Below are 14,761 nucleotides of genomic sequence, written 5' to 3' on the forward strand. Positions count from 1 at the left end.
TGAGATTCAATAGTTAAATGTGTGTGATATTGGGACTACTCATGTAGCTGCAGACATGTGCCGCAAGCAGTATGTGTGTGTTTGTGAATATGTGTGTGTGTGTGTTTGTGAATATGTGTGTATATACTGTGTGTATATATGATAATGCATGTGTGTGTGTGTATAAGTATGTGTGTGTGTATATATATATATATATATATATATATATATATATATATATATATATTTGTGTGTGTGTAAATATATGTATGTGTGTGTGTGTATTGTGTATATATATGGGGGGCCCTGCCACACTTTTGCCCTGGAGCCCGGCCCTGGCTGGTCTTAGTCCGTCCTAAATGGGTGGGACTTTCTCAAAGGGGCGTTGTCTTGTGCACCACCATCTTAAAAATTCACCAGCCGCCACTACCTTCCACCACCCTCACACTAACAAGAGGTTTACTATCAGGCACAGACTTACATGCACATCTGATTTCATGGTGTATATTATCACCTGTCCTTGCTCCTTTTACTACATAGGTAAAACTGTCACATCCTTCCGTGAAAGACTTGCAAATCACAAGACAGCCATCAGGCAGACATTGGATAAAGGTCAGTCAGACCAGCCTGTTGCTCGACACTTCATGCAAGCAGGACATTCTGTCTCTATGTTAAGGTCGATGCTTATTGACCATGTCCCGCGCCCAAGACGAGGGGGGGACAGAGCTTCAGCTCTATTACGACTAGAGTTGAGGTGGATTTTCACTCTAGACACTCTGTCCCCTAGGAGATTAAATGCGAACTTAGACGTCGCCTGCTGCTATCGCAAGTAAACCAAATTGTGTTAGCTATCTGTATGTTTCTATCTATTCCTGAGGCAAGAAGCAATAATAATGGGTGTATTGTTCACACCCTATTTTTGGATTTTGTATGATTTCCCAAGTGTGATATTGTGTTATGTGTACTAGCACCTTGATACCGTTGAGTATAGATGGTGTTAGTACAGGTTTTAAGATATGCTGTATAATTGTAGATTTTGTCATAATATAGTATTTAGGTATGTGTAATACTTTTCACGTGGGTTTGTTTACATCCATACAGTGACAGCATCTCTCCCCTCTAGTGATCGCATTTTCGTAACCGGGACGCAACGTCTGGCTGTTTGTGTACCTCATCACCATGACAACGGGTGGTGACGTGCGCGGACGCCGGATGATGACGTCATTGGTAATCGCTGTTATGGATGCATTCAAGCTTGGCGATCCTTAGTTTGTTCGCGGGGTTGAGCAGCTGAGACTAGGTAAGGGTATTTAGGTAAGTGTTGTATATGTGGTGAATTATGTCTGCACGGCCTCCATTGATGAAGGCTCCTGCAGGAGCCGAAACGTTTTGGATTCTATTTTCACATAGGTTAAGTGATCATGCCTGTCTGTGCATAGGCTGAGGGACTCTATTGGGACTTAGACTAATGTGTAGTGCACTGTGCTAGTAATAATACAGCCAGCCAGGAATTCTTATAAATAAATGATTCACCAAAACACCAACCTACGTCTCTCACTGTCTGTCTTTCAGTACCGTGGCACCGGTCTCTCTGGCCATCTGGGTGGGTGGGCGTCCCTCACATGCGTCGCTCAGGCTCAATTTCAGAAAGTGTGACAACAGTCATGAGGCGCCAGCATCCTCACACATTTGTTTCCCTCTCACAGCTACACCGATGTCCGCCTGAGCCGCTTCCTGTCTTTCACGTCACACTCACTTGCTGACTGACAGACAGACAGACTCTGCACAAGTGACGCACATTTTATAATACATTTATGACTATAGCTAGCCTTGTTTTCTGCAGACTAAAGCCCAGATTAGCTCCTCCAAATAAGGCAAATGGAAAGTGGAGTTTGGCTATTGAAAAATAATAGCAGTAAAAAGGAAGTTAGTTTTAAAAACTTTAAGACTTTGCTGATATGTTATTCTATAGCAACACAACAGAAAAGTGTTTAGGATCAGAAAAGGTTTGGCTTTTGGAATAGTTTGGATTTTGGAATATTTGCATTTGTAAAATGGGACAGCTTGGAGAGTGGATGGAATCAAATGTCAAATTGACATCTTATGTCATTTGGGCAATATTTACAGCTTATACATTTAACCTAAATGTAGTTTTATATCATTTTTAATACTTTTTTATACACAGAACAATCAGAAATATAGTACAGTATTGTAATCAGAAAGGTAATATTTGTTGTTTTAAGAACATATAGCCTATTATTTACATTTTAGATCACAATAACCAAAAACATAGACAGAGAAGATTGCGATTTACAGACGGGGTGGGGGGGGGGATTAATTTTTGATAATTGGATTTAAAAAAAAAATATTAATTTAAAAGTTTGGATTTCAGAATATTTTAATTTTGGAATTCCAGATTTGTGAATTTGTACTTGTAATTACAAGATGTTTACGCACCCTTTTATATCCAAATAGATTTACATTATGATAAGTTTGAACCATTATATATGATGTGATGTACATAATCTTTCTCTTACAGATTGATCACATTGTTTATGGTCACAAAGCATTTGCAGAATTACAAAAGGAAGCTAAAATCAGGTCAGTGCATCTTTTGGCCCCTTGGATACCAGAATGCTCTTTCATTTGTCATTACTGTATTGCTGTAAAGCAGCAGAACTCATGCATTAACTAACAAATAGCCAGGTTCTGCCAAGAAGCCCCTGAACCTACTCACCTATGTTTCACTGACTAAACACTTTTATAAAGACTGGAATAATGTGGCACAGGGATCAAAAGCAAAAAAAAACAAAAAACAAAGGATTATATTTCAAGCTGTAGCTCTAGAATATTTACCCTCAGGTTGTAATGGAAACTTAAGAATCTGAGTACTGTCTGCTGCCTGCTTTGCATTTTAGAAATCTCTCTGGAGAAGTCAAGCCAATGATTTAGCCACCAGAGCAATAACCAGTTGTGTTTAGTGAAGAGTTTGTTATCTTGTGATGATTTAGCCACCAGAGCAATAACCAGTTGTGTTTTGTGAAGAGTTTGTTATCTTGTGATGATTTAGCCACCAGAGCAATAACCAGTTGTGTTTAGTGAAGAGTTTGTTATCTTGTGATGATTTAGCCACCAGAGCAATAACCAGTTGTGTTTAGTGAAGAGTTTGTTATCTTGTGATGATTTAGCCACCAGAGCAATAACCAGTTGTGTTTAGTGAAGAGTTTGTCATCTTGTGATGATTTAGCCACCAGAGCAATAACCAGTTGTGTTTAGTGAAGAGTTTGTTATCTTGTGATGATTTAGCCACCAGAGCAATAACCAGTTGTCTTTAGTGAAGAGTTTGTTATCTTGTGATGATTTAGCCACCAGAGCAATAACCAGTTGTGTTTTGTGAAGAGTTTGTTATCTTGTGATGATTTAGCCACCAGAGCAATAACCAGTTGTGTTTAGTGATGAGTTTGTTATCTTGTGATGATTTAGCCACCAGAGCAATAACCAGTTGTGTTTAGTGAAGAGTTTGTTATCTTGTGATGATTTAGCCACCAGAGCAATAACCAGTTGTGTTTAGTGAAGAGTTTGTCATCTTGTGATGATTTAGCCACCAGAGCAATAACCAGTTGTGTTTAGTGAAGAGTTTGTTATCTTGTGATGATTTAGCCACCAGAGCAATAACCAGTTGTCTTTAGTGAAGAGTTTGTTATCTTGTGATGATTTAGCCACCAGAGCAATAACCAGTTGTGTTTTGTGAAGAGTTTGTTATCTTGTGATGATTTAGCCACCAGAGCAATAACCAGTTGTGTTTAGTGAAGAGTTTGTTATCTTGTGATGATTTAGCCACCAGAGCAATAACCAATTGTCTTTAGTGAAGAGTTTGTTATCTTGTGATGATTTAGCCACCAGAGCAATAACCAGTTGTGTTTAGTGAAGAGTTTGTTATCTTGTGATGATTTAGCCACCAGAGCAATAACCAGTTGTGTTTAGTGAAGAGTTTGTTATCTTGTGATGATTTAGCCACCAGAGCAATAACCAGTTGTCTTTAGTGAAGAGTTTGTTATGTTGTGTGCAGAATTGTGTGACGTGTTAGCGGTGTAGCAACAGTGTTTAACCTCATTTGTGTAATCCCAGCTATTACATTTTAAGCTATAGAAACAAAGGAAAATTAAAGTCAAATTAAATTTTCATGATTCAGATAGAGCATTCAATGTTTAACTACTTTCCAATTTACTTCCATTATAAATTTGTGCAAAGTCATTCTCTGTGCACACTTTCTGAGGAACCAGCTCCTACTGAGTTAACAGTGTGTACATATATGAATCTGTGATTGGCTGATGGCTGCCATATTCCACAGGGGGCAGCAAATGGAAGGATATTTTGAAATTTGTCAGAAAAAAATCTACTGCTTATTTAAAATTCAGAGTAAGTGCTATTACATTGTCTTTTTATTATGCAATTCTACTGTATTTAAGGATTGTTTAAGTGGGTTCTTTAAGTCTATTTAGAGGGACACATGTCTCTTTGGAGATGCCAAGTCTCTGATTTATTATAAACTAGAAAAAATTGGACAGAAAATTAAGGAGAAATGGGAGTTGTAGGCGCATAATCTTTTACTCAGTTATCAAACTAAAACATAAATGTACGTATTAATGTCTATTCAAATACATATTTACAAATATATATAAACTCCAGTTCAGACACTCTCTGTAACAGGATAATAGGCCAAAAGATTAAGGAGAATAAGAAATGATATTTGAAAAATTCTACCAAAAACTATAGCTAATCGGAAACAAACAGTTCCCCAAATTAGTTAGTCATAGCACTAGCAACATACGCTCATTAAATGGACAAACAAACACACATAACAGCCGTTCCTTTAAACTATGTCCCTCAAGTATTCCCGGCTGATAAACAGAAACCTCGGCATTGGTCTGGGGGGAATGTAGGCTACGGAACCGCCATGCAATTTCACAGCACACAGACGCGTGTCGACCCGTAAACTGGCCTTTTTCAATGTGATAGGTGTAAAATACAATGCCATAGTTTTGGTAGAATTTTTCAAATATAATTTCTTATTCCCCTTAATCTTCTGGCCTATTATCCTGTTACAGAGACTGTCTGAACTGGCGTTTATATATATATATATATATGTATTTTAATAGACATTAATAAATGTATGTTTTAGTTTGATAACTGAGTAAAAGATTGTGCACCTACAACTCCCATTTCTCCTTAATTTTCTGTCTACTTTTTTCTTGTTTATAATGTATACAAGTACATAGGGAGAGGCAGCACCTCATAGAGGGATTATATTATTGGTCCCCCAATTGGGTAATCTTTACACATACAGCACACAGTGCCAGCAATTTCTTTCTTTTGATTAAGTCTCTGATTTAGCTCCATTGTCACTCCCACAGCTTCCTATAATGTTGAAAAGAGTGTCCAGCCTACTCCCACAGCCCACCCCACCACACCCATAACTCACCCAACCACACCCATAACTCACCTAACCACACCCATAACACCCAACCAAACCCATAACGCCCATCCTCACCCATAACTCACTCAACCACACCCATAACACACCCAACCCTGCCATGGTACATACAACTCCGCCCTCTTGCTGCTCCACCTCCAAAAAACTGTCATGACCCTGACCACAGGTTTCCCTCATCTCCATAAAATGTTGGGTGGTATATGCAATCCACCTCCAGCTCTCTGGGTAGATGCTGTGATTACAGCTGTAGCAGGTGCAATAAATAATGACTGCATATTGCAATGATGCTTATTTTCCTTTATTATTAGTAATAATAATAATAATAATACTAATAATTTTAGGTAATACCTTTTGAGAGTAAATCAATATTTATGCATCACACAAGATATTTCTTTTTTATTTTATTTGTGTTCCTATTTACAAAAATCCAACAACTGTTTAGTATATATGGTTTTCTATCTTTTACAGACATATAAATCTGTCCAATGTTGTAGCGTGTATTACTATTTCTCTAAGTCATCTGACAGTCACGTACTATTATTTTTCTTCTTAATTCAAAAGCATCTGGCACATTCAAGCATAAGTCTTTTGGTAAACACTTATGAAGTTAATATAAGCAACTGTTTTTCAGACTCACTTTTTTAAATGTCAATGAATAAACAACTGATATAAATAAAGTTATTAAAAATAAATAAATGAAAAGAAATGGGAAATAAAAGCATTGTTTAAAAAATGACCACAAGTCTGCTCCAAAAAGGGTATAAAGTTTTAAATTATGTGAGCACTGATGTGAATTAATTATTTTAATGTCTTCCAAGTGTACTTCATTCTAAAGGATATTCTTTGATAGGGCACACATGTTAATGTATAATTGGAAAAACATGTACCTAAATGCTTGAATTCAAAGCATAAATATACAGCTGCTGAGAGGTCAGAAGTCGGAGAGGTAAGCATATGCCGCATTCCCCACAGGGATTTCATTAGTGTGCGGCTAAATGAATATTAGGATTTTACTCTAAATTAGACAAAGGATAATCAATGGTTATTAAGATTTAATGTCCCTATTGAACCAGAGGCTTGCTATGAGATTCTATAATATAGTCATAGATCTGAATGACATTAACTCTTGAATGTTATAGGCCCAGGTGGTATATTAAAGGGATATGAAACTCCAATTTTTTTCTTTCATGATTCAGATAGAGCAGCAATTTTAAACAACTTTCTGAATTACTTTTATTATCACATTCTTTGTTTTCTTGGTATCTTTTGTTAAAAATCAGGGACGTAAGCTCAGGAGCACGCATATGTCTGGAGCACTATACGGCAGCAGTTTTTCAAGAATGTTATCCATTTGCAGGACCCCTAGAGGGCAGCACTAGTTCCTGCCATGTGGTGCTTTAGATGCCTACCTAGGTATCTCTTCAACAAAGAATACCATGGGAGCAAAAAAAAAACTTTATAACAGACTTAAATTCAAAACTTTTTAAAAATTGTCTGCTCTGTTTGAATCACACAAGAATGTATGCGATTCATATTCCTTTAAAGCAGTGTTTCTCAACCGTGGCCCTCAAGTACCCCCAACAGGCCAGGTTTTCATTATAGCTGAGCTAGAGCACAGGGGAAATAATCAGCTGATCAGTAACCATGGTAACTAACCTGCTCTCACCCATCAGCTGATTATTTCACCTGTGTTCTAGTTAAGATATCATGAAAGTCTTGCCCTTTGGGACTACTTGAGGACCACAGTTTAGAAACACTGCTTTAAAGAATATTACATTCAGCAAATAATATTTTACATATGAAAGGCATGGTATGGTTTTATTACAACAGGGAAACAGCAGGTCTGTGACATTGATGAATAAAGTGCATTATGCATTTCCATTCTCTTGTTAAAGGGCCACGATACCCAAATGTTGAAGCACATGAAAGTGATGCAGCATAGCTGTAAAAAGCTCACTAGAAAATATCACCTAAACATCTCAATGTAAAAAAGAAAGATATTTTACCTCAAAAGTTCCTCAGTAGCCACATCCCATTGTAAAGGACTTCTAAGCAACAAATCAGTATATCTGTCCCGGGACAGCTAAGGGAGTGAGCTTACGTGCACACTCATCTTATTTCCCTATTCAGTGTAAGGAAGTTTACTATGAAATCTCACAAGATCACAGTAAAAGAGTTCATGACCTCAGCACTGATGATGCTGATTGGCTGCTGTTCATTTCTTCATTTTTTTTTTACCTGCAGCTGAGCAGTAACTGAGTATAACTTTTTACACAGAACTTACTTTGGTGAGCTGAGGAGATTGTGAGGTAAAATATCTTCCTTTTTTACATAGAGATGCTCAGGTGATATTTTCCTGTCAGCTTTTTACAGTTATACTGCATCAGTTTCAAGTGATTTAGCATATGAGTATTATGTCCCTTTAATACAAGAAACAAGAAGATCACTATGTAAAAAATAAAATAAAGGGATAGGAGACCCAAATTTTTTCTTTCATGATTTAGCAGAGCTAACAACTTTCCGATTTACTTTTCTTATCTAATCTGCTTCATTATCTTGGTATGTTTAGTTAAAAAGCATACCTAGGTAGGGTCAGGAGCCGCAATGCATTACTGGGAGCCTGCTGTTGATTTGTGGCTGCACACAAATGGCTCTTCTAATTCACCAGATGTGTTCAGCTAGCTCCCAGTAGTGTTCAGCTAGCTCCTTTAACTGCTCTTCTTCCCCTCTTGTCACCACCCCAGAGCGCTCTTGTAAATTGCTGCCACCTTCCTTGGGTGAGATTACATATACGGCGCAGGCTTTAGCGTAACTGCTGAAACCCGCATCACCCGTAATTTTACCTTGCACATTGGGGAATAAAAAAAAACCCCACCGGCAGTTCATAAAGTGCTGTAACTCGGATAAACTAATGATGTTCAGAAATGTGCTTGAATACAAATTTCCTGGAGTCGCCAGTGACTTACGGCACTTTAGAAACTGCCGGCGCCTAAGAAAAAAAAAAGTTAAATCTCCTGTAAAAGTCTAACCCACCTCCCAAAAATAAATCCGACACGTAAAAAACCCTATATCCGCAATCCCCCCATCCGCAACTAATAATAAAAGTATTAACCCCTAAACCGACAACCCCCCACAACGCAATATGCCTAATTAAACTATTAACCACTAATCTGCCATTCACCCACATCGCAATCTACCTAATAAATTTAATAACCCCTAATCCGCCATTCACCCACATCGCAATCTACCTAATAAAAGTATTAACCTCTAAATCCGCCAACCCAACATCACAAACTACCTAATAAATATATTAACCCCTAAACCATCAAACCCCCACATTGCAAAGTAACTAATCAACCTATTAATCCCTAAACCCCCACATTGCAATAAACCTAATTAATCTATTAAATCCTGAACCACCAACCCCCTACAACGCAAATAACTACTAATTTAATTACTAAGCTCCCTAACCTAACACCTCCTAAACTAACCCTAAATTACATAAAATACTAAATTACAATTAAAATAAAAAACCTAACAGTATTTAACAAAAAAATTAAATTAAATTAATCTAAAATTACAAAAAATAAAAAAGTCTAAAATTAAAGAAAATAAACCAAATTATCAAAAATAAAAAAAATTAAACCTATTCCCTATGAAAATAAAAAAGCCCCCCAAAATAAAAACACCCCCTAATCTAATACTAAATTACCAATAGCCCTTAAAAGGGCTTTTTGTAGGGCATTGCCCTAAGTTAAAAAGCTTTTTTGCTTAAAAAAAACTCTCCCCCTGTAGAAACCCCCCATCCACCAAACCCCCCAAAATAAAAAAACTAACACTAAAAAACCTAAGCTACCCATTGCCCCTAAAGGGACATTTGTATGGGCATTGCCCTTAAAAGGTCATTCAGCTCTTTTACCTCCCAATAAAATCCCTAATCTAAAAAAAAATATTTTTTTTAAAAAAAAAGCCTAAATCTAACCCTCAGATAGGTACTTAAGGTTCCTGAAGCCCGGCGGTAAAGACTTCTTCCAAGCGGCGACATCTTCTTCCATCACGGCGACCTCCTCTATCTTCATCCAGGACCGCGGAACTGAAGACCGGTGACCGCGGAGCCATGGAGCGTGGAGGATCCTCTTCGTACGATCAACGCCGTACACTGAATATTGAATGCAAGTTACGCATTTAAATATGCCGTACCTTGCATTCCTATTGGCTGATTCGAATCTTCAGATTCAAATCAGCCAATAGGATGAGAGCTACTGAAATCCTACTGGCTGATTTGAACAGCTGTAGGAAAATATTACATAACACCTGAACTGCTCCAGCGATGGGCCGCCCACCTGCCTCCCTGATATGGCTCACACCCACCAACGATCAGCTCTCTCTGCATCGGTGGGTAAAAAATTGTATTTCAGGATGCCTCAATATCGAGGCATCACTGCAATACCTTGAAAGCGTCTGGAAGTGATCACTATCGTTACCAGCACTTGAAACCCCATTAAGGACCGTTTTTTGTAGGACGTCCCTAATTTTAGGTAATTGGGGTTAATTTAGGGGGTGTTAGGTTAGGGGGCTTAGTAATTTAATTAGTTATTTGCATTGTGGGGGGTTGGTGGTTTAGGAGTTAATAGCTTAATTAGGTTAATTGCGTTGTGGGGGGTTGGTGGTTTAGGGGTTAATATACTTTATTAGGTAGTTTGTGATATGGGTGAATGGCGGATTAGGGGTTAATAGTTTAATTAGGCATATTGCAATGTGGGGATTCGGCGGTTTAGGGGTTAATATACTTTATTAGTTATTGCAGTGGGGGATTGCGGTTGACAGGTAGATACTGCACATGCGTTAGGTGTTAGTTTATATTTTCAGGGAGTTACGGTGCTCACATTTTCAGCGTAAGGCTTGCTGCGCCTGCCTATGTGAGGTGAGGTAAAAATGGAGTAAAATTTCTCCATTTTTGCAGCGTAAGACCTTGCGCTGAATATGTGATACCAAATTGCAATGCGGTTCTATGTTAGCTTATGGGAGTAAAATTAGCCGCCGATGAGTGAAATATATGCGCCACATTTATATGCGGCGCCGTATATGTGATAGCAAAACCGGACTAAACACTGGCGTCGCCGGCTTTTGCAGGCAACGCGGCATATGTAATCTCGCCCCTTGTCTGGTCACTAGAAGTCCTGAAAGCAAATGTCTTAGTTGTGCGTTATCCTAGGTGCTAAAAGCTAGCACTGTTGGCCGCATACACCTTTTAGCCATCCTTGGTCTAAAATACTGCACTGTGCTATTTCACATTTATCAAATGCATGATAACAAGACAATGCAATAGCACTTAGGGCTCCATTTATGAAGCAGCGGTTATAAGACTGCTGCTTCTTAACCTGTCCGCCACCTTTTAGGTGTTGGAGTGAAATCATCCTGATCCGATCGTGACGATTGACAGCCCCTGCTAGCGATCTATTGGCCACCAGTGAGCAGAAGGCGGTATTTCACAAGCATTTCACTAGAAATGCTTGTGCAATGTTAAATGCCAACAGCTATATAAATTCTCCATAGCAAATCACGTACGCTCAACATTTGATAAATTTACCCCATAGTCTGAACTTCAAATGAGTAGTAGATTTTTTTCTGACAAATTCCAAAGTTATGTCTATTTCCACTCCTCCTGTACCACGTAACAGCCATCAGCCAATCACAAAATAAATACATGTACCATGTGACAGCCATCAGCCAATCACAAAATAAATACATGTACCATGTGACAGCCATCAGCCAATCACAAGTGCATATACGTATAGTCTGTGAATTCTTGCACATGCTCAGTAGGAGCCGGTGACTCAAAAAGTGTAAATATAAAAAGACTGTGCACATTTTGTTAATGGAAGTAAATTGTAAAGTTGTTTAAAATAGAATGCTGTATCTGAATCATGAAAGTTTAATTTTGACTTGAGTGTCCCTTTAAGGTTTCCAGCTATTCTCCATGAAAATACATGATGACCTGTAAGTGGGGTCAAATAATTTCCTCACTCCAAAGCCACTGTTCTCCATAAAACTCTTGACACTTTATAATTCAGGTTCTTTGTTTATTTTCCCACTTATAGGGACAGTCTACAACAGAATCTGTATTGCTTAAATAGATAGATAATTCCTTTATTACCCATTCCCCAGTTTTAAAAGATTCTGAACACTGACCCTGCAAAAATCTACTAGTACACTGTGACTGGTTAAGACAAAGTGGTCGATTTATCATGTGTCTGGCGGACAACGATAAATGCAGATAGCATTTAACTGGTGAACTGCTTGTGCAATGCCACCCCCTGCAGATTCACGGTCAATCAGCCACTAGCAGGGGGTGTCAATTAACCCGATCGTATGAGATTTGGCTTATTGCTGTCCTCCGCCTGACCGCTGCTTCTTAACTGCTTCCTAACTTCTGTTTCGGCGAGCCTAAAGGTTCGCACGGAAACAAATATATTTGGCCCCATTCAGGCCATGATAAATCGGCCCCAAAAGCTCCTTCTGAATCATGAAAGTTTAATTTTGACTTGAGTGTCCCTTTAAGGTTTTTAGCTATTCTCCATGAAAATACATAATGACCTGTAAGTGGGAGTCAAATAATCTCCTCACTCCAAAGCCACTGAACCAACTGTATATAGTTTTCACAATTTTGTCTGCCAGTAACACACAGCATGGATTTAACTCCCTTTTACTGCCACTAGCACACACAGGGCAATATTTTACACCCAAATCAAAGATTTTATGATAAAGGCTCCAAGTAACACGCAAAAATCCCCCAATGTTTTAACAACTCAAATGAGCAGTGTCACTTATTTGTTATGCATAGAGGTACAGGAGGCTTTTACAATTTATCTGCCACTCAGAGGACCTTTAAAACATAAGATATATAAGTACCCATAATTTTTCTATAATTTTTACTGGATAGCCTGCTAAGATATTGGATTGTCCAGTTGTATTCTACACTCAACAATTCAATGCATTCTAATGTGCATTTAAAATACTATAGTCATTATCATGTAAAGAAACAAAACTTCTGTAATATTTAAATCATGTTCTTTAAAATCAAATAATAGAAAAGAGAAATAACCACACATCACTTTGTAGATTATATAATCCCCTTCCAACTAAAAGTTCATTCAAATATGTTACCAATGTAGATTAACGTTTAATCTGAGTTCACCATAAAACTCTTGACACTTTATAATTCAGGTTCTTTATTTATTTTGCCCACTTATAGGGACAGTCTACTACAGAATTTGTATTGCTTAAATAGATAGATAATTCCTTTATTACCCATTCCCCAGTTTTGCATAACCAACGCGGTTAAATTAATATACTTTTTACCTCTGTGATTACCTTGTATCTAAGTCTCTTCAGACTGCCCCCTTATTTCAGTCCTTTTGACAGACTTGCATTTTAGCCAATCAGTGCCCTCTCAAAAGTAAGACATGAAATAACACCCTCTAGCTGTGAAAAACTGTCAAATGCATTGAGATAAAAGGTGGCTTTCAAGGTCTTAGAAATTAACATATACGCTTACCTAGGTTTAGCTTTGAACTAAGAATACCAAGAGAACAAAGCAGATTTGATGACAAAAGTTAATTGAAAAGTTGTTTCAAATTACATGCCCTATCTGAATCATGAAAGTTTAATTTTTAATAGACTGTCCCTTTAAATTTTGAATATTGTGAAACAAGGAGATTGATGTGCATCTTGAAAGATTTTGAACACTGACCCTGCAAAAATCTACATGTACACTGTGACTGGTTAAGACAAAGGGGCTAATTTATCATGTGTCTGGCGGACATGATCCGCTGTAGCGATCATGTCCACCAGACACTGATAAATGCAGACAGCATACGCTGTCGGCATTTATCATTGCACCAGCAGTTCTAGTGAAATGCTTGTGCAATGCCGCCCCTTGCAGATTTGCTGTCAATCGGCTGCTAGCAGGGGGTGTCAATCAACCCGATCGTATGCAATCTGGCGGATTGCTGTCCGCTGCCTGACCAATGCTTCTTAACTGCTTCTTAACTCCCACAGAAACAGATATATTTGGCCCCATTCGGGCTATGATAAATCGGCCCCAAAAGTTCCTTTATATATGTCCCTATTTGGCCAAAGTAACAGAGTCTGCAAAATCATCAAAATATTGGTAACAAAATGCCATGAAAACATTTTGCGTTCAGATCTGTTGCTATGCAGTTCATTGGCTGATAAGAAGAAACTCCCACTTTTCTATTGGTGTACAGTGATTTCACTCACAAGCATAAAAACAAAAGCAATTATATATTTTGTTCTAAGTATGGAAAAAAAAACTATATTACAGTCCTTCATTTCCCTCTCCTGTTACAAATGGAAAAAAAAGTCCTTTGTGTTCTTTTAAGTTCAAAATCCTAAAGTTCTGCTTTAAATGTGGAACAGAACAGAACTGACATCAGCACCAGCATATTATTGTGACTGGCCTGTTTGATCAGCTTTCAGATTCTTCCACACAAGACCCTTCAGCCTGGCTGGGGAAATATAACCTCCTTTGCTATGTAATCAATTATCCCTATTGGATTCTACTGATTGCTAATGCATTGTGTTCCCAGATTAGTGCTGACAGGCATAGCTGCTATGTAGCTTTCTACTTTCCAGTGCAGATGTACAAATGTTTACATTCTGCAGAATAAATCTTCTTTCTTGTGTTTTATTACCAGGGGCCAAAATATATACACATGCTTAAACAATCACCTGGATCAAATTAGGAAATCCCAGCCCTTGGGTAAGCTTGCTGCTGATTTACATGTGTGGCCAGATTTCCATGGTAACCGATCACCCTTGGCAGATCCCACAATGAGAGGAATGGTAAGAAGAGACATTGTGTAATGTTAAAAGAAAGTGCATGAAAATAATACAAAGTAGCCGAAGAGTAAGAACAACACTTTTTGTTTTAGAAGATATAAATCTTAAATGCTAATTTAAGGTGTTTGGACACTCAAGACAGTGAGTAAATTTGTTTTGTGGTCATGGTCAAGAAAAAAACAACACATTTTGCTTGATCAATAGGCAAACTAGGCAGCTGCCTAAGGCACTTCACTTATCAGGTACCTGTATAGCTATACATTATCTATAGAGGGAGCTATATCTCAACCTTTCTTTCTTACTCAGAGGGCTGGTTTAGAAGAACTACTACAGAGACTTTGATATTACTTGTATATAAACAACCTACAAATGAGTAGGGTTATGAAGACTATGAAGTGCTATTATTCTAGCTTGCACACAAAA

The 14,761-nt window shown here is 38.0% G+C and overlaps 1 protein-coding gene across 1 annotated transcript in view; it reads left to right on the top strand.

Annotated features, from left to right (window-relative positions):
- Window positions 1-14,761, top strand: part of FGGY (FGGY carbohydrate kinase domain containing) — a 665,661-nt gene that overhangs the window by 428,967 nt on the left and 221,933 nt on the right. The window contains exons 10-11 of the mRNA XM_053693628.1: window positions 2,519-2,580; window positions 14,194-14,341. Of these exons, the coding sequence (XP_053549603.1) occupies window positions 2,519-2,580; window positions 14,194-14,341 (210 nt within the window). The remainder of the gene's footprint in view (window positions 1-2,518; window positions 2,581-14,193; window positions 14,342-14,761) is intronic.

Source organism: Bombina bombina, chromosome 10 (genome assembly GCF_027579735.1).
Source record: "Bombina bombina isolate aBomBom1 chromosome 10, aBomBom1.pri, whole genome shotgun sequence".
In the NCBI taxonomy this organism is placed as follows: domain Eukaryota; kingdom Metazoa; phylum Chordata; class Amphibia; order Anura; family Bombinatoridae; genus Bombina; species Bombina bombina.